Consider the following 27,396-nt stretch of genomic DNA (forward strand, 5'->3'; position numbering starts at 1 on the left):
AAAGCACAGAGTGGACTGAGGTCGAAGAAAGGGAAAATGAGAGGTGGAGAGCTGCTGTGTGGTTTCCTCATTGAACGACGCTACAGGTCCTAACCATGCCAGAACTAGTCAGCCCAGCAACAACAGAGGCTGCAGTTCTAATTAAGTACTGATGCGGGTGATTGCTCACAGGAATCATCAACTCCCGGCATTGTTTTTGTGAAAGCTGAAAGCCTGCTGAAGCATTTCATTCATCACTTATCTATAATATGAGCTTAACGCAGAGAGAAGAGCACCCTGTGTAGGTTTTGTTCCGGCTGCTTAAAAAGATAACTTTACTTTTTTTAAAGATGAAAAATAAGGTCAATCATCTAGAAAGATAAAGGCAATATTTTTTTATAGTGCAACTGGCAACACAGCAACTCTTCATCATGTCCACTTCCCCATTCTGTGATGGAACTCATTTGTTCCTTTATCTCTGTTGCTAAGGGTCTTGGAGCAACATTACAGCATTCAACTTTTTCTATTCATTTTGTTACATTTTTGAGGAAGGAGGTACTCACTATGTCACTACCAGAAATTGAAAATGTTTTTGTGTTTAAATATTGGAATTGATAAATTGAGGAATACATAAAGCTAGAACATTATGAAAGCTACATCAGCTAGCATATTTCTATGAACAAATTGGTTGGATATAGTACTAAATTCCACCCAGACTTATTGAATGCACATTTTATTATATAACATGACCTCGTTCCTATTCAAGGCAGCGTCTACTATGAGTTATGTAAAGGATGAGCTGTGCGAGATGGAGTAAAAATGTCTCAAGTGATGGGCTTCAAAAGCAACTATTACATAAGCAGAGGTACTCCTGTACTTTGTTCAAACAGTTTTTGTCTGCATGGACAAATGGTGGGTGGACCACAATAAATTAACTGACATGGAAGCAAGTTTGCTATGGTGTATTCACTAAGGGGGAAACACTGTGAATCATAGGGTAATGGTAGCTATTTTCAAGACTGACCTCTCAAATCAGTCAAACGCCCCATGTCTTGAAAAAGTGCAATTTGATTTTTTTAAAATCCACCATCTATCACGTCATATTATAATAATGACCTTCTGACTTGCCAGTTTAAATAAATCCAGAGGTGATTTTTTTACAATATGGTTTTGAATCATTCAAATCTGTTAGGTTATTTTATTTTATTTTATTTGACTAAATAGCATTTTCCTTTCAGACAAGTTGCCATTGTGATTGTGTTCTTTAGCTGGATTTGACTGAGAGAAGCTGTTTTCCTTCAGCCAGAATTCTGCCTGAGTGGCACTCTTCTGCAGTCCCATTAAAGGGATCTTGAAAAAGGAAGTGGGGGGAGGGGGTCCTACTCCACACGGGCTGTGGTGCTGGAGGCTGAGAGTGTGTCTCCAGATGGCCACAGGCTGGAAGAGCACACTCGGTCATGAGGAGAGGCAAAAGGCATGAATATTTAAAGGTGGGTGGAGCCATGGGAGAATCAGGTGGCCTACATTATTCAAGCTACTCAATGGAGGAGAGTTACCCAAACACTTAGGCAGCCTCCCTCGGGCATGTGCAGTCTGCACGCACAGAGACAAGGGCTTTTCTCTCTACTCTCTATGGAGACTCCACGAATGATGAAAGAATTGCGATGGAACAAGTGCTGCTAGAGATCGAAAGGACCTTGCTGATGAGTTCAGTTCATGGCCCGCAATTGTAACTTGCGACCAGAAATTTCAAACAAACCGGGTTCTGTTGAGAACATGACTCACAAAAGTAAATGCTGATCATTATAATGTTTATTGTCCAAGATCTTTGTAATATGAATGATGGGATTTATTGTTTAGAAGTAACTTATCGGGGATACACCAAAATTTTGGTTACAGCCACCCCCCGACATACACACACACACATACACCCTAACCCATAATGTTTCAGTGCATAGAAGGGGTATTGTGCAGACAGATTTAATCTGTCATCAGATGCCACTTATAATAAATTCATTTATTAAACAAAAGGGAGAAATCTGTAGCAGGCAAGTCAATATTAAAACTAATGGAGATCTAAGGTGAAATGTGGGCAATTTTGCTGAAAAATTATGTTTTCTGTTAAATGCAAATGGACCAAAATTACACGAGGCAAAGTCAATAGCTGCTTTCTGATTTTACCTTCAGCTTCATTCAGCATTTCTCATTTCATCATTCATTTTCCAACTAAGACAAAAAAGACATTAATTTTTAAAACTTGAAAGGACAGTGGCATCACACACAATAAAGTGCTACCTATTCATCAGTTGCCTTTCCTAAAGCTTCCTCTTAATTCCTAATTGGCAGCACAAAATCCCTTAACGCAAGTACTTATCTCTGTGCAGCCAGATGTTCTGTGAAGGACTATTGTTGAAGCAAATTTACACTGTCCTTTCTGGGACCCAATTTGTCAGAGTCTTTGAATAGGAATTGCTCCAGTATTTAACCTTTGCTGGGGCCTATTTGATCTTGGGTTAATTACATTTTGTATGGCTTGGGTCATGACAATGTGCTGCGGTCTCCCTTGTAAGGTAACCCTGCTTCTTCTTCAGCAGCACAATGGGGAAACTAACTCTGTGGGGAATCAGTGGTTCCCTAGAGAATGTTTCTTTTTGAAAGAGGAGCAGAGGTCTAAAGCCACAGGCTCTGGGAAGAGACCAAAGCGTTGCATGGTGTGAAGGACAGAGACGATTTGGATGAGCTGTTGGATTATTTTTCCATTTTTCCTTGTCCTCCCCAAACAGCTGTCAGGGCTTTGGAGCCACATGGTACCAAGCACTGTTGAGACCAAAAGGATTTTATAATTAAGCAGGGGGATCCTGCACGTATGAATCTCTTTCATTACCGTGGTCACCCGCCTCTCCTTCGCCTCACCCACCCACCACCACCAGTGCTTAGATGTTTCATTGGAGCAGAAAACACCTTGACCAGTTCCAAAGGAGTTACATAGGATGAATACCACTTTATATCTCCCGCCGTGGGATTAGGAACATTTTCATTTAATTTTGTTCAGAACAAATATAACAAGTATAACAACGTTTCTGTTTCAGTATTCAGCTCACATATATTGATAGAATAACGGTTAGAACAAAATGTAATAACCAGTTAACATTCACACAATGGTGTCACAATGGTGCCTGAACAAGGCATAAATTCTTTTGATTTTATATGATTACATTACCCATTTTTTTTGACCGCATACAATAAGCATTTACATTTCTATATAGCGTGACATGATACCACACTTGATAACCCTGCATCCTTTCCTTTCTGTAACAGTCTGGTACGCACAGAATAAATAACGTTTCACAATATTTATGTTCAAAAGCTATTCACCTATCATTTTTATATTATTTATATTTTGGCTCTTGAGAGGTTAGACAGCTTGACAGAGTAGTATCTAATGGCAGTGGCAACAGTGGCATAAATTCCCTATGTCTACTCTACTGAAGTGATGTGTAGTTGCTTAACAAGAACAATTGGACTACACACTTTTACCTTTGTGAAAATATGATAATATGGAGGCTGTTTTTGCTCTGTCAGTAGCTTTTATTTCATAGAAGGACACTCAGTAGGATATAGGTTTCAATGATCTCTTGTTTTTACAAAAATGATATTACAAAAATTGTATATGGAAAAATTATATGGGGAGAGATACTTCCTGGGTACAACTTCTGGAATCACAGACACGCTTTGTCTCTAGTACACCAGAAAGGGGAGGGCCTTTGATTTGACTACAGACCAGTGAAGGCATAACATCCGGTTTCTAAAGATTCCCCCAAGTTTAAGTTTCCAGCTACAGTGCCTGAGGGTGTGAAATTTAACATATTTGGCTGTAGCCTTGAGGCCAATGAGGAAAAAAAGTAACTGGAACAAAAGATAATGTTATTAAGTGGATTACATTCTCAAAATAGTGTTTTCTATCTAGCATGCTTGAAAGAGATTCCTTGAACCATTTCTAACCCTTTCCAGCCCAAATAATTTTCTACAATGATTGGTACACATGCTTAAAATGGTTTAAAAAACAAATCAGGAAAAAATCAACACGTTTTATTTTAACATTAAAAATATTTTATTACATTAAAAAACTGTGCTGTATTGTACATCAAAGGTCAATTTTCTTCTTTTTTTCAGGAACAGTGACTTTTTTTATTCAGACTTATAAAGTGATAACAGCAATCATTTAACATTGTAAGAAATGATGTGCTTAAACTATTTGAAGAATACAATTTTCTTCAAAGATGAGAATCTTTTTATTTTAGTTTTTTATCACAACCAACTGTAAACTATGTGTATGCTCGATCGATCTGCTTTTATGTGCAGTTTGAGTATACACCCTCTATTTTTTAGTGCTTTGTGTGCTTATCCTTCTTTGTATTGAGTGTGGAACTCCATAAAGCTTTTCCTCTCATGGGTTATGTAAAGTACCAGATTGCATTTCTTTCAGGCCATTCGAGAGTAGTTCTTCATGCACAGCTTGCAGTGCTATATATTATATTATATTATATTATATTATATTATATTATATTATATTATATTATATTATATTATATTATATTATATTATATTATATTATATTATATTATATTATATTATATTATATTATATTAAGGCCTATATAAAAAAAGAAAATGTAAAATTGCATCAAGAAAATTGCTTTACAGGGCTGCTTAACCGTGTTCCTGGATGGATCTACCATCCTGTGCGTTTTCACTCCAACCCTTACAAAGCATCGCTCATTCAATGCCAAATTAGGGTTGAATTGAAAACACAGCCTGGCTTTAGCTAATCTTTCCTGCATGACAATGAAAACATATTTGTATATACACTATTAGTAATAACCATTACCTTTAATGAATCCAAACACAAAATCTGCAATGTTATATATATATATTTATTTATTTATTTATTTAACACTTTAGTATTTTGAGACAAGAAAGATGGAAATCAGAGTTCTTCTTCCCACATTACCATGGTATCTTGGAGACTTCCAACTGAAACAAACCCCCATCATTGGCTAAAGGTTTGACCCAGTAGTGTCTTTCAAGACTTGTCAAGTGACTTCTTAAAACAGGACGTGTGGAAAATGCATATTGAAAATGATGATGCCAGATCTCAGCCTGATGGGCTGAAAAGAGCTAATTCCTGGTACCTATTGTCATTGGTTAGGATTATGGTAGTTAAGAACACACAAAATTTATGCTACTGGGCTGAGGGCATGCTTAAACAAGCAAGCTAAATATTCAAAATTACTATCGTATTTGCTGCTAAGCAAGGGTTTAAATAATGTCTGCAGTGGGACGTCAGAGGAATAAAGGGGAGGTATCATCTGAGGACACAGTGAGCCTGAGCCCTGACCTCCATGGGATCCTTTGGAACCTGCTGTTAGGGTAGGAGCTGTTAATGAGCTCAACACCTCCGAACAAGACTGAATCTGTCATCTCCAGGTCTTCCACTACTCATGCGCGGTCACAAATTAGGGCATGAATACCTGCAAACAACCATGTAGACTGGACCCCAAAGAGGTCCTGGGCCTTTGCTTCCTTTCCCCTTGGCAGTGAATGAGTAGTATCTGGAGCTCCTTTGTGAACAGATGCTTGCAACAGAACCCTGGCTATCCATTAGTGCCCATTGCAGAAAACTCTTAGATACTCACAGATGATCATGTGTGAACATAAGTGTCTCTGAAAGGGTGTGGAAAAACTCTCTCTCGTTTGCTCTCTCTCTCAGTGGGGATGTGGGGTATCTACATCCATATCAGATGATTTGTGCAGGAAAAAGTGATGGGACAAATTAACATAACCTGAAAGTCATCATGTTTAGTAATTGGTTGCAATTCCATTGTATTCTAAGACTGCCAGAAGTCTGTGACCCATAGACATCATCAGACTATGGGTATGTTCCCTAGCGATGCTCTGCCAGGCCTGTGCTGCGGCCGTCTTTGGTTCCTGTTTCTTTTTGGGGGGTTTTACCTTTAGTCTTCTCTTCAACAAGAGAAATGCTTATTCAGTTGGATTCAGGGCAGGTGATGGACTCGGCCCATCAAGAACATTCCACTTCTTGGCCGGAAAAACTCCTAGTGGTTGCTTTAGCAGTATGTTTGGGGTCATTGTCCTGCTGCAAGGTGAAGTGCCATCCAATTGTATTAGCTATATCTCTGATCAATTTAATCTTATTTTTCAATCTCATGATGGTCTGCTTTACAAGCATTGACTCTTATTTTGTTCTCATGTTGACAGACAACAGCAACAGACTCCAAATGCAAATTCCACTCCTATACTCAACTCTAGACCTTTTGTTAGCATTCTTGTGCATGTAATGAGACACACAGCAGGTATGTATAAAAATGTATGTAATTCCTACATTGATATGATGCAACTAGCCTCTAGTTAAAGCTGACAGTCTGCACTTTAACCTCATATGCATTATTTTATTTACAATACAATGTGCTGGAGTACCAAGCCAAAACAAGACTTGTGTTACTGTCCCAATACCTTTGCATTTAGCTGTATGATTACATCATTCAGGGCCAATTCCTTTTTAATTTAGAATGTTTGGCAAGTTTAAGTGACAGTGTCCTCATATCCTGGCATTGACTTGTGCCAATTTATTTCACAAAGGACAGAGACAATGCAGTCATTTTTTAGCTGTTTTACCTTTCTGCTAGGCAGTGACAAATCCATTCGGTTTCTATCTTCATTTGATGCAGCCAGCATTGGTAGTTGTAGGAGACTTGGCCAGCAGCCAGGCACTGACTGTGTCCATAAAAACAGATCAATACTGAGATAGTTTTCTCTTTACTGCCATATACATAATTCATATTCACTCAGGCAGTCCTGTATTTATCATCGATTGAGGTCTAGTAAAAACAATGCGGTCAATATGGCGGAGAAAATTGGGATATTCAACTAAGAGCTGCCACGTGGCACGGAATTTCTAGTTTCTTCTTTCAACACTGCTTTCTTTACTGTTAATTTGGTTCCCAACATGGGGCTGTACATATCCAATTCCCACCCTAATTTGGAACATCCAGTTGCCTGCAACCACGTCCACTTTCATGCACAAATCTCGCTTCAGTCTGTGCAAACACTTCTCTCACATTATGTTATGCATTTAGATCTACTGTATGTATAACCCATCTGTACCATTACAATGTGCCATACACAGTATGATCTTGCTTTTGGTTGTGTAAATCCTGAGTTTGCTATTTTGCATTTCTATGTGCATTTACTGAAAAGGGTGATGTAACATTAGATGATATTGATTTGTGTTCTTCACACGGAGGGAGTCTATTGTGGGATGAGCTATCAGTCAGATCACCATTATTAAATGTGGATGCATCAGAATATGCATGGGGAATATGTGTGAGTGTGTATGTGTGTGTGTGTGTGTTTGTGTGGTTTGAGCAAAAGAATGGTCATTACTTAGGAATTTCCTATGCACCTTTGACATGCATGCATCTAAAGACCTGAGGTTGTGAACTAAACCATTAATATTGCAGTGAAAAAAGTTTTTCTATCACATTGCTAGTTATTTCATCAGTAAAGAGTACAAATGAACCTTCCTTTTCACTGAAGTCTGCTTTAGTCATTCATTAGTTGCATTGATTGTATCTGTGATATTGTTGGTAGCACTTTTACATGCATGTAGAATATATTTTGTCTGTTGACATGTTCACACACAGTATGTGAAGGACCTTTAATAATAAAGGGATTAGTGGTTCTACAAAAGAGGCTGAGGGAGAGAAACAGCAGCGTCTGTGAAAACTGCAGTTTTTAAATCGCCTTGTTTTCCACTTAGTAACGAAAATTTTCATTTCCTTTGTGATTGGCCGGAGTTTGGCCACACAGGCCGTGAGAGATTTGGCTACACACTCTCAAGGTTGCTGACAGGTCACGTCGGGCTGTGCTGGCCAGAGCTGGTGGTGGGTGAAGGGTTGCTGCTGCCCATTGCCAGCGAAGCAGATGGCAGCTGGTGGAGAGAAGCGTGCTCCGTTCCGGTGACTGTGGTTCTCTCCAGCTGGCCTGGCCCTATCCCCATGCTTTCTACGTCAGCCTTCCGGCCAGCCCCTGCAGGTCTCAGGATACCGCATCAACAGATAATGGCCAAAATGCATTTGCGTACTGTGGGTGTTCCCCCTCTTGAAAAATTCTAATGTATGCGAGGAGCATAGGATTTCACAATGAGCCTCAGCTCACACGTTCCCGCAGCATTTCACGACTGGACGAGAGGCCTACGGAAGATTTAAATGATCCCAGCTGGTCTCCTTGCTCACACTTCCTACATTATTTTGCTCCCCTAATAACCTTTGTTGCGGGACCCATCCCATAATTTCAGACAGATCTCCTATTGGAGGGAAGGATTCCTCTCTATCCAAATATAATCAACACCAGTCAGAGTTGACCCCGCCTCTCCCTTGGCCTGAGTGCAAAGTTTGAGCCAGATAAGTGCTGATATCAATTTACTCCCATTACAGCACGAACCGATCCAGCGCTTGGGGTTGGAAATGGTGCTGACACGAGGCTGTGCAAACAGCGAAACTCCCAACGCTTTGATGTAACTCTCAAGATCCTCTGCCTTTGACACACATGCTTGGAGAGGCTTCTGCGAGTCATTGTCATTCTGCCTGTCTTCCAGCCACTCCTCACCCCCCCCCCCCTCCCCCACCCCCTTTTCTGCAGTGCTGCTTATCAGCACTGAGGGTTTCAAAGGCGAGTCTCATCAAAGCATTTACTTTGCTTTCATTGCCCCCAGAGAAATTCGGAGTCTTAAGAGGTTGGTTGCTTTCTCCTTGGATTTTAATAAAGTTTAGTGGGCTGTGAAGCGTTCTTGACATGTCAGGCTCGATTTGCTGGCCTTTTTTCAGTAAATGGGACAGACTGTCATTTGTCAGAGGACAAATATGTCAGAACAACTTTTCTGCAAAGTTTAACCATGCTAACAAACATAATAATAATAATAATAATAATACCACACATTTGACACAGACAGACCACAGGTACGTGACTGATTAGAGGACTTGCTGTTGCACAATGAGGCAGGGAATATGCTGCCAACTGAAGCCATCTGCCCTGTCTTGGCAAGTCTGTGGACAATTATGTATCGCTCCATAGGAATCCTAGCTACGGTCAGCACTCGCATAGCCAGGGTTCAGTTCAGATACAGCATGTGAGGTGCACGATTGCATTGAGGACTACTGCTTTAGCTGGATACACCAATCCAGAGTCCCTTCATTTTTCCACTCCTCAAAGAATACCTTTCATTGACAGTATGGGTGTATCAGGCAGTGCTGCGTGAAACCTCTGCAGGTAAAATTGTGGCATGCCCAGTTAAACACATATGCTGAATTTTATTACTGCTAAGAGGCAGGCTGAAGCACGTGCTCAGGCACATTAGGCGCATTAACTCATGGGCAGAACATGGAAATTAGCTGCCTACATCTCCGATTTACTTAGATGTTCTCAAGACCAAATGAGTATTCATCAGGATTGTTCATTGACATTCATTGTCATGGGTGTCATGGAATTATCAGACCAAGAATGCACAAAGATTTAGGTTATAATTATAAGCAGTTATGATCTCAATACACCATTGTGACACACTGGAATGAGAAAAGGAGAGGGAGGAAGGAAGAGAGCGAGAAAGAGAGGAGAGATAGAAGTGATAAAAATGTGTGTGTGTGTGTGTGTGTGTGTGTGTTAAAGCATTCACTGTAGGAGACCTGAATATTTTAGATAGCATGTTTCTCACTATAGTTTGTGGCACCAATTTCAATATTGAGCTCTGAATGAAGGTCATATTCAAACTGTGTGAATCATTTCTTTTAACTTGTATTTGTACATCACTATATTTATTATCACATAAGAGTTAGAACAGAGTACACTCAGGAATTACACAGTGGAATTGCAGGCTTTTTTGAACAGATGTGTGGGGGGGGCATTGCTGTACCTTTCCTTTAGTGCCGCCATAAGTTTGATAAATAAGTCTGAACATGCATCAACATTTTTTAGAAATTAATTACATATGTTACACTGTAGTCATACAGTTTACATACATGAATGGAAAATTAATGTCAGTGAAAATGGTATTCATATTTTATTCAAAGAGCTATTTTGGCTGTTGTTTCTTTGTTTGAAATTGTCTGGTTTTCTGGTTTTTGCACACACAGCCTTTGTAGGCCACAATGCTGGCCCAGGGTCACATTTGGATCCCCTAACCCTGCTTAAGGCCAGGGATGTTCTTTGTAAAAGCAAAGATTGCCATTTCAGTGCAAAAGAACATCACTATATATACTGCCCTCTTTTGGTTGTAAATAGAACTGTGCTGCTGCAAGAGCAGAGAGAGCAAAATTCTGCGTTGTCGCATGTTTTCAATTTTGCGAGGTATTTACTAAGACTGGTTATGTAAATGAGCGTAGCTGCAGCGAGTTCATTTAAATGCACTGCCAGTATTTAATATGTGTCTTGCAAATGGCAGAAAAGCAACACTGTACCACTCCATCTCTGGTGAAGCAGGGTTTTGGACAGGTGTCAGGATCTATGGATGCAATGGATAGGCAGTGTCACCTTGAAATGTTAAATGTCACATTAGTAAAAAATGTGATGTTTAACATAACTGTTACAGTTATTCCACACCTCTGATATAATCATACCAACCTTGGTTTTAACTAAATGCGACTCGATTAAGTTATGAGTGTAATTGAAATGGCTAATGGCGAGACTACTAACATGTCAAAGCTATTGTCGTAAAATTGCATAGTGATAAATATTTTCTGAATAAATGAGGAAAATCCAAAAACTGTTACATCCATGGCGACTCTCCCGTACTCTAACATGCTAACAATGTCTCCTCTTATGAAAGGCCATGTTGAACTGGTGCTTGAAAGGAATTACAGTGTAACACCAGCTTTTCGCAGACATTTAAAAAAAAAGACGCAATTACCTTCACCGCAATGGCCACCAGAAATGATAAATCAGCTGTAGCTGGTCATATGCATAAATTTCCATTCTCTCCTCCCATAATTTAACCCAAACGCGCAAATTTTAGGGAAGCCACATTTCTGTCATTTTACTCACTGTATTCCTGAAAAAGGTTTGCCTACATTTCAATCACATCAGTCATGTCCCATGATACCAGGAATGCTTACCCGTGTCCGCGCATTTGTGGTTTGAGATGTGGAGATAATTACCATGGCAAATGCACCATGAAATACCACATTTCTCCATTAACACTAAAAAGCATCTACCACCGAATTATCTAGGAGGCTGATGAAAAGGCCATTGCACCAGCATATCTCAAAGGTGAAGATATGAAGAACTGAGAGTAGGAGCTCAAATTGAATGAATCTTGCTAAGACGCCATAATAATGACAAAGAAAGTATGCCCTTTTATGTCTGTGCCCACAGAGTAATGTTTTATGGTCAAGTGGATGGAGATAATTAGTTATTAGCAGTCTGTCACCTGTAACCATGAGGAAAGATCTGTTTAAGTCAAATGTCTGGGTTGCTAGACTGCAAATTAACTAGTAATCATTGCAGCAGGGTGGTGTGTCTGACTTAGAAATGAAGGTCTTAATAGATCCTAATAACTGGCTATCCATTTAGTCTTAACTGACCCCAGTCATTTTTTTTTTATTGCTATGTTCCTCATATCATAATTATGACTGCAAATATCTCAAAGTATGTGTGCTAAATAAAATATGCTTTTTTCAAGCATGTTTGCATGCTTGGTTTGCAGTATTTTGTTCAGATGTTCTCAAGGGCAGGGTTGGGTTTGGGGGCTGGTTGTGCTTGTATAATGTTAGAAATGTGAAGCATTTGCACTACTTGTAGTGTATGGGGCTCAGAAACCTACTTCAATGGTTCCATCAGTGATTTCCCTCATCAATGGAGGAAAGGAGGTACACTCAGACTTTGCTTTCTCTCTGGGATTTGTCCTTATCCCAAATTCTGTTTAAGTAGCATACGCTTTTAGCTCTGGGGAATTGGTGAAGAAACATAACGTGCTATGTGACTTTGTGTCTCCCAGGGGCCACCAAAGACATGGGGAAGATGCTGGGGGGAGAGGAGGAGAAAGACCCGGATGCACAGAAGAAGGAGGAGGAGAGACAGGAGGCCCTGAGGCAGCAGGAAGAGGAGAGGAAAGCCAAGCATGCCCGAATGGAGGCGGAGAGGGAGAAAGTACGGCAGACCATCCGTGACAAGGTCAGTGTCTGTGTGAGAGGTGGAGCTGCAGGGAGACAGAGATGAACTCTGCAGTATACCACATGCATGGCCGATAATCCCAGGAATACATCTGACTTAGGCCCTGCTGCAGCTCAGTCATGGGCTGGTGAAAGCAACCCCTGGCGTGTTGCTGACTTTCCTGCAAAAAACAGGAAGTAATTTTATATACATGAGCAGTGGTTTTCAATGTGAATAATTCATGCAAGCTAAAATAACAAACAGGAATCAAACTCATCAATTATCAAAGCAAGGGTCTGTCGTCCTGACTCATCATATAGAAACACATCACAGTGAACCCCCAGAGTCATTCTGAGGAGTTCCAGTCAATAACGGAGCATTCACATAAGCAAGGAGTTTGTTCTGTCAATTTTTATCCTTCCTACGACCTCCTTGTAACTGCAGGAACATTTTAAACTCTGGCTGAGCGGGGATGAGCAGGGCAGTGCTTTTATAGTGCCCATGTGCTAAATAAAATCAACTCCATTGAAAGTAAAGTGGTCATCAATATTTTACACCCATGTCAAGCCAAATTAGCATCAAACTGGCATGTGACCTGCATACAAGTTGCCTTAATTTAAGCACTCACTTTAAACACCCTGATGAAAGCCTCTGGACATCAGACATTAAAAGAATTCAGCATGGGGTGGACAGCACGCCAAAGGTTAGTTTGTCGGGTTGCATAGGATATCAAAGTTATTTAACAAATTGAAGTCCTGCTGTGATGGTGTCAGTCTTGAGGCTGTCTTGCAAAGAGTTTCCGCAAGGGAAAGATGTCATAGGTCTTTTTGATGAATGGGAGAGGGATGCTGGTAGACACTCTGGTGTGACTAACAGGGATCTGAACATGAAGAACAAGCCCAGCGGTGGCCATGTGTCTGCTGCCCAGCCTGCCCTGTGCTGCCCTGTGCTGCCCCTCCTGCTCTGCTGGCCCTCTCTGCTCTCTGCTCTGCATCTCTGTGACAGGGGCTGTCTGGGCCTTTGGTGCCAGAGTGGCTGCCTGCTCTTTATCATTAAAACAGAGTCCAGTAAAAAAATAAATCACTGTCACTGCTACTGTGCTCTGTCTCTCTCTCTATGCCTCTCTATATCTCTCTGTCTCTCTGTCTGTGGCAGTAATCTACATATTGTGCTGCCAAATTTGTACAGCACCTTTCCTCTCCAAGGAGGATTTGTATTAATTGAGTCTCAGGTAGGGTTGGGAAATTTGGGTGTATTGTTTTACTTTTTTTTTTTTTTTTAAGTGTTCTCTAATGTTATTAATATTTATCACTGGGTGAGGAAGTACAGCTATGTCTCTATTTCATGGTGGTTACAGTGGGAGCACAGCCTCTCTTCTCGGGGCAGCTAAGTCTATAGCCTGTGGCCAGGCTGTGCACGCTGAGCCTGTATTTTTCAAATTTTTAGGAACACAGGTAACAAAATCACTCAAGACATTCCTGAAAAGACAGATTATTTGTCTGCAGATGAACAATAGGATTATTTTTTGCCTTGAATATTTTGGACTGCATGCAGTAACCATAATAAATATATATTTGCATTTCCATAACACTGAACACTTAACATAGGAACACATAACAGGAAAATAAAAAATGTTTTTTTATTATTATTATTGTGTAGCCACATTTATTGCACTGCCTCTCTACAGGAAATTATTATGGTTGAGATAGCAGTGAAGTAATAACTAAATAATATTGCTTATTTATCAATATTATCTACCTCTGATAAAGGACAAATGAGTGATGCCATAGCCCGTCTAGCATTGTCCTTCTCAGTAACAAGGAGAATCTAGAAAATCTAGAAACCCTCAGGAAATTATTTGTAGATATAGAGCTGATATAAATACCTATTCATACACATATCTTATAACTATATATGTAGCCTGACAACCTGAGTATTGGAAGTCCACCCCTGGGACCTGGACTTCAGTTTTCACAAGTAATGAAAAACCTCATGATTTACTGCACTGGAAAAAAAAAGTTCCAATATACAAAGTATGTGTGCAATAAAATATCTTAGGCCTGATTAAAATTTCTTGATGAATATATTAATGCTATTCAAATGATTTATGTGGAAGTCAGAGGCTGTAAATATAAAATTCTATTTCACTATGCAAGGAAATAGAAAAATATGTTGTTCGCAAGACCAAATACTGTGAAATGGTGCAAACAACCGAGGGACCTGAAGCTTAGAAATTTCAGTGTAATGGTCTTCACTCAAGTCAGACAACAGCACAATTAGAAAGGTTGCTTACTTTGTATTACACGTGAGTTGACAACCGAGGCCATACCCTAAAAAGGATGAGTCTTTCTTGTTTCAGCTTGAGGTGGGTTTTTGTTTGTTTTGCTTGTTTAGCCGCACAACAAATGCAGTCCCAGGCTTAATCAGTTTGCTGCTGCGGAGGTCACTGAACTGAAGTCTAATGGCCAGGCATGCTTCACTGGTCAGACACAATGTTGTGTGCCTCGGCAAGTAAATAAATCAATAGCCTCTGTGTGCACATGTGCGTGAAAGTGTGTGTGTGAGAGAGAGAGTGAGAGCGAGAGCGACAGAGACAGAGAGATGGAGACACGGGGATGTCCATGAAATCGAGCACATTCAGAAAATCACCATAATTATAATCTTCTCAACTGTTTTCTGAGATTTATGGGAGTTCCATTAGTGATGCCAGAGGTGCACCTGCTCCTCCTCTGGTTCTGACCCCATCTGTGACCCCAAGAGTGTGTACAGACCCACACTGACCCCCCTCCCCCGTGTGCCTCCTTAATCTAGTACGGACTGAAAAAGAAAGAAGAGAAAGAGGCAGAGGAAAAGGCCGCCATGGAGCAGGCCTGCGAGGGGTCCCTGACACGCCCTAAAAAAGCCATCCCGGCTGGGTGCGGGGATGACGATGAGGAGGACGAGGAGAGCATTTTGGACACCGTTCTCAAATTCCTACCTGGTCCTCTGCAGGACATGTTCAAGAAGTGATGGACCTGCGGTGCAGGCAAGGAGTCAGGTGGGGAGGCCCAGACCAGGGGGGAGGGGGGCGGGGGGGTGGCTCCTGCCAACACAGTCTATCCGTGGCCTCAACAGGCTTTCGATGTTATTTTACACTGCCAGAAAAAAAGACACAATCAAACTCACATGACATTTGGTCACAACTGCAAGTCAAGAAAATAGTCATTGTCTTTTGTTTTGCTTTCGTTTGTTTGGTTTTTTGTTTTTTTATTTATTCATTTTTTGCGTATTTCTTTTCAACACTCAATCAGTCCACAAGACAAAGAATATGCCCATCTCCAGATCTAGCTGAGCTGGGAACTATATCGATTTGTCATTATGTTAGTGCACTGCAGGGGTGTGCAAAACCGAGAGACAGCAGGCATGTGGGGCACGTGCCGTACTGTTAGTCTGGGCTGTAAACGATATGAAGGCACCTGACAGATTAGCGTAATCAAATATGTATTTGTATTTCCGTACAGAACTCTCGATTTTATCAGATACTGCATTTCGATGTGGAGGTGCTGTACAATTCAGTCTTAGTCTGAAAACTTCAGCTTAGATTTATCTGATCTTTCATGCATTTCTCCCCTCATACAGAGAATTTTTTGCAGGTATAGCAGAAAGGCTACAGTTCAAGATTACAGTTCCACTCAATTCAGCAGTGAGGAGTTTTAGTTGCATTGGAGAGAACTGCCAAATGATTCCAAAGGCTTGCTGGCAGAACACAGTGCTGTTTCATTTGGAAATACAAAGAGCCACCTGTCCTCTGTAAGAGTTTTGTTTTGAGGTTGATGGACTTACTGATCTGCTGTCCCTACGGGTGCTTGATGATGCTTAGTTTCCCGTAGATTTTGTGCCTCTTTTAGCTCCTCCACGTTGAGGCTATCGTCTGTGGTGAAATGGCAATTAAAGGACACACTGTCCCTCCAGTTCCATTCTAACGAACCTCAGTGTTTTGAAAATTGTTTGTTTGCCGGCTGTGTTGTTTTGCCTTCAGCTTGATGTGTTATATTTATGATTGCTCTTTTTAAAATTATTTCTGTTGCTTTTCGAAAACCAAACTGTTTAGGTATCATCGATCGGCTTTCAAATTCTCCTTTTTTTACCTGACTAGGACAGGCAATTATATATAGGCTTAGTAGTAAAATATATTAAAAAAGAAAAAAATCTAATAACATGACTGAAAACAGTTAATTGTTTATTACAAACCAGGTTAACGAACAAAATTATTGAGAGGGAACGTTTTTAAAGGAATGATTTGTTTCTAGCAGTACATGTTAAACAACAACATGTTAAATGACAGTTTTCACCTTTGAATTAAAGTGTACTGCCAGAAATGAATATCGCATATATGTTAAGACGGATGGCTTTTCAATTGAAATTTAATAATTTTGCTATCTGTCACTGGTGTCGATACAATGTAATTTCCTGTATACTGTATAAACGATCTTCTCCTACAAGTGGTTAGCACAGTCCAAAAGACAATCAAACCCAACCACTGCTCAAACGTGGAAGTAGCCGGTATATGATGTCATTTCCCATTGCCATGTTACGTACATAGGCATACCATAATAAATATGTTGCAGTTTTTATCAGTCAACAATGCAGAGAGGTCTGGATTAAGATGTTTAGATTCCTGCATAAACAGTAGCACACTGCCTATAAAATGATTGCTGAGATTACAATTTGAGTGCTCTTGTCCCAAGAAACTTAATGCATTTTAATATTAATGTTTTATTTTAAGTAGTTACGTAATTACACATTTATATGTGCCTGTTTTAGCTCATGCAAAATGAGAAAGTAATACGCCATGAAATCTGATGACTGCCAAACTGTAGATAGGCTTTATGTACAGTAATGACTGTTTACAATGTTTCCTCTTCATTCATCTTATTTTACACATGGACCTCTCCAATCCAGTTAAATAAAAAGAAATCAAAATTAAGTGAGGTGACTCACTTAATTTTGTGAAGTTTTAATAGGAATCAATTTATTGAAAATAAGTTACAGTCTGGTTAGATGAATGCAGACTGCCACAAGACTAGATCTTTCATAAGTTTACCACTGGAACATCCCATTCCAAACCTTTTAAGTGAATAGTTGCCTGCTGCCATATACCTTTAAAGAGGGGGAATCCACTTTTTTAATTAATCTGTCTAATTTTTTCACCACTGTTTCTGTCCCATCATATAAATATGAAATACATTGCTATATGCATTTTGCATATTCATTCAATATTCACATTCCACTGAATCCTCCACCTCTGGGTAGATTTTTTTTTTTTTTAAACTTCAGTGTAATTCAGTGTAATTAAATTGTTATTTTGATTTAGATATTAACTCAATTAACTTGATTTAGATATTAACTCAACTCATTCCAACCAATGAGTTTGCATATGGTGCAATAAAATTATGCATCCATTATATATTTTCACAAATATCTCTTAGTAAATTCATGTTCATAGTTAAGAGGCAGTCAATATGACTTAATATTTTCTGTTGATTAAATTATTGACCCAGAACTTCTTGTATTAAAGTTGTTCATCAGTTCAGAAACTTGACTTTTAAATGTGATAAATTAAAATATTTTAAAAATATTTTCAATAGTGGAATGACAGACAGTGATGTTGTGGAGGCCTTTATATTTGCATTTATTAACACCAAGACCAAAGAAGAGGGTAAAAAATAACCTTGAATTCCTGTGTTGCTCACATCACTGCAAACAAGGTAAATAATTTGGGCTTCATTTTGTTCAGTTATGCAGAAACAGACTTACACATGTGTTTAGGTAACAAATATATATCTCAGGTTCCAGATAGCATTGAAAGCATGAAACCTATCATTAAAAAAGGACTTGGGACTAATGGAACATATCTCACTTTGCTATACTAGCATTTCACTTCTCAGTACATGTACTTCAGTGCTTTAAACATTCCAAGACTAAACTCTTCGTCATTAAAATCTTGAATGCAAAACATGCAAACCACTACACGGATAAAACCAGTTACAGACAGGAAGGAGTTTATATCTAGAAACTTCTTTTTGTATAGTTTTGGGGCTTAGGCTGCCTGTTGCCCAGTGAAACTTTACTGAGGATATAAGTGACGGTTATTTTTGACGGAACAGCAAAACGAACCTAAACATGGACTATTGGCAGTACATAGGACAATAATGGTCCAATATCTGCCCTAAAACATTTTTTTGCCCATCCACATATATATACAATGAAAGACATCATTAAAATCACTATACCTTACACTGTACAATTAAGTAGTTGTGAGAGACGAAACAGTTTACATTTAGTGCTATTAGTATTGATGCATGTAGAAAAAGCTGGAAAACATGCAGGGTCCAAGACATTTCCCTGATTGACTGTATGCCTTGAAAACTGTAGTTATCATGTGAGAAATGTATTATAGTACCTGACAGATATGATTTTTATTTCAGAAATAATGTAAACAAAGATATAGAATTTGTAAAAACAAAAAAAGATTTCTGTTTAAATTTAGATCCTAAACTAATAAAGCATGATGGTAGGGGAAACTATGTAGGTGAAGCTGTTGTAGTTGTCTATTCAGCACCTAGCTAAAGCCAGTATTTAAATTAAATTTGTTTTATCACCACAACATAAAATTAAATCAAAACATATTAACATGGAGTTCTTCTGCAACAGTAGAAGCCAATTATTTAAAATTCTTTAAACTTATTTTGAAATTATCTCCAAGGGCAACCAGCTGTGACATGAGCAGTGTGTCTGAGATATGTTGTGAAAAAAATTGTCTGAAAGTTTCCATCAATGGGTGAATTTGGTATTTGAAATCTGTTTTTTTTTATTTCTTTTTTTATTTTGCTATGTGGAACCTTTCACTAGTTAAAGCCATATTGTTTAGACTGCAATAATTTATTGAAACAGTAAAAAAAAAAAAAAAGTATAAATCAGAATGGGAGATCTTTTTAGTCTCATTTGTTTTCTGTAAAGAAAAGCTCTGCCTGTTGACACTATCTACCTATCAATCATCTGACTTTCTTTCATTATATATTACATGTATGTATGTATGTATGTATGTATGTATGTGTGTATATATACTATATATACACTATAAATAGTTCATCTGAAAAATGTCTTTTTAAAAAAGAAAAAGCCACAGTGATGATGTCTCTATATGTCTTGTACTTTATGTATGTGTATATGTACGTGTGCGTCGGTGTGTCCGTACGTGATGTAAACTCCATGTTGCTGGTTCATGATGTCCATGTTAGTAGATGTCTCTTAACCTATCCAATGTGCTCAAATCTAAACCCAGCTCTCCTTAAAAGTGTGACCGAGAGCACATACTCAGATCACACCACATGTTTTTCAGTGCTTCAATGTGCCAATCACACAGCTATGGTGTATAAAATAATATCTAAATCATGCGTAAATACAGACCCATATTTGTATTTTTACAACATTATGTCAACAACAGAAACTGTTTACTGAATCCACTAGGAAGAATTGTTTCAAGCAAAGTTTAGGTTTGAATGAGGCCTTGGAAAATTGCGAAATGGGAAATCAGTATACAGAAACAGTCAGCCTCACAATGGCACTGATGAGACTTTTTGGTGATTTCTGAACTAAAATGCTTCAGCAACCACATGTGAACATGTTTCCCAGTTCTCGCAGTTGACTGCCTTTAAAAATGAGTCACTTTGCTTCGATACCAATAAAGGTTATGCAAAGGCCATTGTGCCAACAGGTATTACAATTATCTGCAAATTAGACATCAAGGACACAGATTGATTGGAGCTATCTACATTTAACTTATTGAATATTAAAATGGCTATTTATGTTGTGGAATAGAGCAATATCTAAATCTTTAAAATAAGTACCTGTTTGTTTCTCAGTATGGAAAACAGTTTGCCCCATGAAGCAGGAGAGTTAGATGCAGTGGTGAATGGCTTTGCTTGTGTATCCTAGGGAGACCCCATCTATACATTGAAAGCAAGATCTGTTTTCCTTTTCTCCATTTCTCCATCTGAAAAGGTGACAATATTTTACAAACATATATTGGCTTTTTTGTCATAATTACAGTCATGTTGTGAATTATCATTAAATGCTGCTAAAATGGCCTACAGCAATCACAAAGTGGTTGCCTTTCAGTAAATTTAATAGTGTATTGTCTATTAGACATGACATACTCAACCCAAATTGTGCATCATCCGATATAAATTGCAAATCTGTTTTTTATTATATTTAAATATAAATATCATACTGTTCTTCGTGAGATTGTGACAGAGTCATTGTTTCGTAGTGCTGTCAATGTGTCTGTCTCACAGCTGGGGGGAAAGGGCTGAATGAGTTGTGCAAAAAACCAGGCTGCTGTCAAGCTTGGAGTTTTTCCCACTCACATTGTACTGCGTGCAGTACCACTCTACACGTGCACAATGTACATCACCTGAAGGGTATTGTAGTTTACATTTAACAAATGTACTAAACTACGCATCCCATAATCCCATACTTGTTGTTGTTATCGGTGCCAGGTGAGACATTTCTTAAACTCATGCACAAATGGGTGCAATGAGTCACGGGGCAGTGAATGGGCATTTAAGCCGAGCTGATTCGCTCTATTTCACTCCCATCGCAAAACTATTTCAAGGGACACAGCCCAGTACTTTCCTGATTTCCTTCCAATAAAGGGCTCATTACACGGGGTGAGAAAGGTGTGAGTGCAGCCGTCTGCTCTGGGAGATAGGCCCTATGTTCCTTCACGGGAGTGCTGAGAGGGGAAATTGCTATTGCAAAGTTCGGCTGAGGAGAAGGACGGATAGCAGATTAATCCAGGAATGCCCACTTTCATCCAGAGCAGCAGCTGTCTGATGTGCTTGTGCTGACTAATCTGGGCCCAGCTCAGTCTGCAGGAGATGGAAAGGGCACGCGCTTACATCACTGGTGAAATGACAATCTGCGTGATTTTCATTTAGATTATTTTCCTCATTTTTTTATTACAATTCTTTTTCTTTTTTGAAGGAAGGGAGGGACTGATGGTAGATGATAAGTTTTACTTCTGTATCTGCAGATCTTTCATTTTAGATATTCGGTACAAAATGACATTTTTTATTTTGTTCTTTACCACTAGAATGATTTCAGTGGGAGGGACAAAGTCAGTGTTTTGAATTGAAAATCAAGCTGCAAAGGCAAGAAACAGAATCTGATTGGCTCATTTCCTCAATTTATTAGAAAACATTGCAAAAAATGAAATATTAAATTGAAAATTAAATATTTCAGTGATAGAGCTATAGCTGCCTATCACTCTAGTAGGTGGTGTAGGTCGTGGAGGAGCAGGGCAGGGTGGGGCAAGATGAGCAAGGTGTGGAGGAGCAAGGCAGAGCAGGGTGGGGCAAGATGAATAGAGTGTAGATAAGTAGGGTCGGGCAGGGAGGGGGCGTATCCATCTGAACTAAGGGTTGGCCCCAGTTGACTGTCATTGTATTTAAACAATGTCATTGCAGTCTCTCACAATGCTGCAGAAGTACTTTTGGGGCATGTATGCATCTTGCACACGTCAAACTGATGGATGGGTCTCAGTGGTCAGTTGCCCAACTCTAAACCAGAACAGGAATAAGGCGTCTTCTAATAGGATAAACAGCCATATCCCATTAGTGTCTTTCAGTGTTTCTTTCTGCCATTTCAGCTGAGAATAACATTGAGTAAACTGCATTTGTAAAGGGCTATTTTCATTGCATTCTCGCCCAAGTTCATCACATCTTCCATCACACTCACATATCACTCGAGCCATTGCACAGCGTTTTTCATTGTGTGTGTGGAGATCAGCAGGTGGGGAAGGAGGGATTTGGAGGGGTGGTTAATAAAAGAGGGGAGCTGACATTCTTACCCCTCCACCAGCAATAGCGGGAAAGGTTCAAGGTTGAAGCAGGTCATCAGATTAAATCCCTCAAGAGATGCACTGCAGGCGGTTGGTGTTTGTCTGGAATAGAGCTGGAGGCTGTAATAATCAAGTTAGCAGGAAATGGGAGTGGAGAGGGCACGGAGCGGGGCAGGCCTGCTTTTGAATGCTCTGGTGCCTCACAGGACTTATAAATGGGTGTAGTCTGTTCAGTCTGTAATAATGTTGTGTTGTGTGAGCCATACTAGTGGGGTAAATCGAGCAGCACAAGGCAGATGGGAACATGACTGCACATGTTTTCCTCCAGATTTATGTATGTATTGCTCTATATTGAACTAGGGCAGTAAGGTTAGTGGACTTAAAAGGAACACATGCGTCTCTCAGGATGTTTCCACTTGATGGTTATGTGTGAATTGAAGATTTATTATGGATTGCCACACACTTTAAAAAAAAGTGAAGTTGCTTCTTTCAGAATAGAAATAATGACAAAACAAATTATGATAATCATTTAGGAAGCTTGCAGTAACTAGAGACAATTTATTCAAAAGGAATTATCATGGTTCAGTAGGGCAGATTTAGAAATTTAGACATGGGATTCTGTCAACCCTTTCTGTTGTCAGGAAATAAAATCAGAAATCAAAACAGCACTGTTGACATGTGTGTCTTGTCTGAGGATGATGATTGGTTACTTCGTTTAATTCAAATTTGAAAAAATCCCTAGCAGTTTTTTGTTTTAAACTGCATAACACACAATGTTGTACCCATTGGGAAAATACATCACCTGAACCTATATGTGTCTGCTTGTATACACTCAAAGTACCTTTTAAAATAACTTTAAAATGTATATTTTAAACTAAGAAATGTACAAAAATAGGCACATACAAGCAAAATTGTGTGAATAGAAAGAGACCTGTACATATGTTTTATGCTTTTGTGTTAAATGTTTTATTTTCATTCTATGGAATGGGGGAGATAAAGGGGAAGTTTTAATGAAGGGTGGGGTTTGGGGGGGGGGTGGATCATATTTCAGATTAAATATGAGTAATAGCATTTTCAATATTGTAACCCTCTCAACTTTATCACTTGTCTGACTGTGAACACTGTTGAGTTAAATGTATAATAATGCATTTAGCTTAGATGATACATATTTCAGAAGATTTGTGTATGTTATGTACAGTCATTTTCATGTGTTACTTGTGGACCAATATTTAGGTGGATTCTTCTGAAAATGAAAGAGTCCTTCTGTAGATGCAATGTATAGGTTGCGTAAATCAGGGCATAAAAGCATTGCAAAGAGGGGTGTGCATGATTTCTTATTATATCTCTGTCTGATTCAGGTCTGCACAAAATAAACAAATCTCCATTCATTTGTATTTGTGCATTGTAAATATTAGTCCCTGGATATCCTCCTTGTGTTTTTGTGAAGATACAAAAGATCCTATAAATATATACAAAAATAGATATATACATAGGTCCACATATTTCAGTTTTCTAACAGATTTTTAATTTGTATCCAAACCGGAAGCTTTTATGGAATGACAGAAATTTCAAAAAAAAAAATTTCTCTTTACACATTTATAATTTAGTAATTAATAAAATCACCCTTTCTTGAGTATAGCAGAAAACTAGCCAACTATGACCTGCCAAATAGACCTTGATGTGTGTTCACAGATTCCATCTTTCATAGAAATTGGTCAGTGATGTTAAATGCATCTCTGCTTCATTCTTTGTACAGGTGACAATTGCACAAAAACTCCTGACAAAAACACTTCCCTAACACACTCTGGTTAGACAGCGACCACAAAACTTTAATACATTCCAATATCCACAATTTGCACTAGAATATATCATTGAACTTACTTTGACCAGAAACAAGAAGAAAAGGCCTGTGATCCATCATGTTGGCACTGTTGCTGTATGTCAAAATGTTCTATTTTGTGTGTCTATGTCTTTGTTGTTTATTAAATAAGTATATGATAAAGTTGAAGGGTTTAATTTAAAAATAAATGAATAAATAAACAACATGCCATCCTAAAACAATTGTTTTATTTTTATTTCAGGGTGTGGGAGCTGAGAATGTAATTAAACGTGTGAATTCTAAAAAGATATTTGCTTTACTGCATGTCATATAATGTATGTATAACCAAATCACTGTAGAATTGTCACATCTATGGAGCTAAAGCATAATTTTTGGAGATTTGATGCATAATGAACTTAATAAAGTGATTTCATAAAAGAGACTGTGTTTTCATTGAAGTATGGCTATTGTAATTTTGTTTTCAAATGTACTACATTGTAAGACTGTTCTGCAACTAAACTCAAGTCTGACATACACAAGAAAATCTAACGAAGTGAGCATACCCTCAGCAAATATATGAGCTCCATTCTAACTCAAATATTACGTGGCATATTATAATAACTGAAAAACTACTTCATGCTCCATCTATATTTTACTTCTTGAAACCATTCAATACAGACAATGCAAGCCACATGAATACCATATGAATATAATATTGTACAAAGTAGGTTGCCACAAGAACATATTCAGGTGCTTCTCAGAAAGCTGTAACCTGGCCATCCTGTGTTTAACTACTAATGGTTTACATCTTGCAGTGTAGCCTCTGTAGTTCTCTGTAATTCTGCCTCCTGACGAGTGTTTATAATCTGTCAGACAGCTGTTTAGGGGTTTTTTCTTCATGGTGAGAATTCTTTGGTCACAAACTGTAGATGTCGTCTTTGGCCTACCAGGCCCTTTGTGATTCCTGAGCTCACGTCTTAATGATGTAGATTTTGGACTGTTTTTAAAAATTATTTCTCAGCCTCATAATAGCTTCCGTGACCTTCACTGGCACAACTCCGGTCTTCATGTTAACAAATGGCAATAACAGACTCCAAAGGAAATTGAAAGGCTAGAACTAAAATAGATGCTGAAAGCACTCATACCTGCATTAAGGAAGCAATTGAACACATCTGAGTAATGAGAAACACATGCAATGCCATTTGTTCCAAACATGATGATGCTCTGAAATGGGGGGACTATTTATAAAAATTGCTGTAATTTCTTCATGGCGAAACCAAAAAGTATAAAACTACCCTTAAAGAAAAGCTGAGAATGTGCACTTTACCACATATCATTTTTTATTACACATCTAAAATTGTGGGGTACAGAGTCAAATCAAGAAAAGAATATGTATTTGTCGCAAATATTATGGAGCTCACTGTATATTATAAAAAGCCTAGAAACTGTACAAAAAATATTGAATGGACTTGTGAAAACTTTGGCTCAATCAGTGTTAGTGATCAAATCCATGGAAATAGCTTTAGTGTACTGGTACTTAAACTTGGAAACCAAAAAAATATGGGGACCAAAATTTGATATTTAATACCCTTCAACAAACCATCAAATACAAATATTGGCATAGCCTTGCGAACTACAGACTCATTCCAAAACCCACCTCATACACTCCCACTACCCATTTTGAGTCCTGTCCTATAGTTTAGGAAATACTGTTGTACAGTACTTTTATCATTTATCCTCATTTGGTATCAAAATTTTGTCAGTATTAATTAACCAGGTGATCAAATTTACAACTACGTATTATACTGATATATGCATTCAAGAGTTCTCAAGGTCACATATATCATATCAATATGTGTGGAATAACACACACATCGACAATCAAGTTCAGCGCATAAATCCAGGGACTTTCAGGCAGATAGAAACAGAAACAGCCGCTGTATTATTTCCATAACAAACATAATTTCAACATAATAATTTATAAGAAGATTTTTTAGAAAAATGGACCTCTTACTGAGTGGGTTTCAGCCAGCTACACCTCAACCTCTCACAAATACATTTCTAAAAGTGGGTAAATGTACAAAAGGCTTTTTGCTCTGTTCTCGAGTTGGAGGATACTTGTTCATAATAATTATAATAATTACTTCCTTTGATATAAATGGGATTTTGTGATTAATTATATAGCTCACTCTACTTTGAAATGGCAGCAATCATGCTCCATTGTTCTTGAAAACTGGAATAACCAAACTGAAAGGACATTTTAAAAAGCAAACGGCTTGATGAAAGTACTGACAGTTGTGATTTTTTAAGCTGTTATGAAGATAAGACTCAAGTCATTGAGTTCAAATGTACAGTGACTGCCTCAGCAGGAATGGCATAGATGGTAAAGATGGTATTGGGAAGAAATATATTGGCTTTTTGTTTGCTTGACCAGAAATACACATGGTGAATTTTGTGCAACACTATACTATGATATTGTATAACTAATTGACCAATTCAGAACAAAATGATAAACTAGGGATTGTTTTTCTTCAGAACAAGGTTGAATATTCAAGAGCCAATCATAGAAAGATAGCTATGTAGCTCTATAATGAAGTGCAATTCTCTTTATGATACATCATGGGAAAGAGGATATCAGGGAACTGATTTATTATGTTAGGGGTTAAAGGGATCATCATATAATGGATAAAAGAAAATGTTTGGTCAGTAAGGTTATCCATGTGAGATAAGTGAGAGTGAGTGAACGCCTCTTCAGACATGGATAGGGTCATAGAGGGCTATACAGTTACTGGTATGTGGGTATGGTATGGTATGGTATGAAGTAGAGGTGTAGATGAGCAGGGCCATTTCTTCCCATGGGGAGGTGAGGGTCAGAAACCTTGTGTGGCAGAGCCCAATGCTCTCCTGTGCCATGGAATGTTGGGGGCAATTTCTGCCATTAGGGTCCGCAGGTGGGTAAGGCTTACCAGATGGGAGAAGGTTTGTTCTATTGGACTGACCAATCCATCTCCTAGCTGACAAAGCCAAGTGTACTGAGCTAACAGAATGAAGCTATGATAGCTGACTCTCTGGCTATCTAGCTAGTAAATTACAGGGATGCACAGTGGAAAAATGGGAAAAGGAGAATAGGTGGGGGAGTAAATGAATTACTGTTTATACATTCTAGTAAGGCTGGAAATTGTCCCAAGATAAACTTTACAATATGCTGCTGTTAAATTATTATACTGGCATCAATAGAATAAATCATAAAAGGCAGACATATCAGAAATAAATAATGTCAAAGTCAGGCTTATCAAAATGAAATAGTGATTCCACACTTCATGTGTCAGTTTCCTCTATTAGCAGACAAAACACATTGATAATAGTGGTGCAATAGATGTTGCCATTGATGCAATAAACAGTGAATTACGAATTATATTTAGACAGAACATATTTTTGTTCAATGAAGTTACTGCTTTTTCTCTTTCCCTGTTCCCCAGCTTCCACCCTCACCC

The 27,396-nt window shown here is 38.6% G+C and overlaps 1 protein-coding gene across 4 annotated transcripts in view; it reads left to right on the top strand.

Moving 5' to 3' along the window:
• cplx2b (complexin 2b) overlaps nt 1–24,344 on the top strand; it is a 50,962-nt gene extending 26,618 nt beyond the window's left edge. For 3 of the 4 annotated variants that reach the window (XM_064328079.1, XM_064328081.1, XM_064328078.1), the window contains exons 3-5: nt 12,046–12,221; nt 15,012–15,237; nt 15,819–24,344. In XM_064328079.1, the coding sequence (XP_064184149.1) occupies nt 12,046–12,221; nt 15,012–15,209 (374 nt within the window). In that variant the 3' untranslated portion in view covers nt 15,210–15,237; nt 15,819–24,344. The other variant, XM_064328082.1, reaches the window with a different exon arrangement.
• Nucleotides 24,345–27,396: the final 3,052 nt, after the last annotated feature.

The sequence above is a fragment of the Anguilla rostrata genome, chromosome 3 (genome assembly GCF_018555375.3).
Source record: "Anguilla rostrata isolate EN2019 chromosome 3, ASM1855537v3, whole genome shotgun sequence".
Lineage (NCBI taxonomy): Eukaryota > Metazoa > Chordata > Actinopteri > Anguilliformes > Anguillidae > Anguilla > Anguilla rostrata.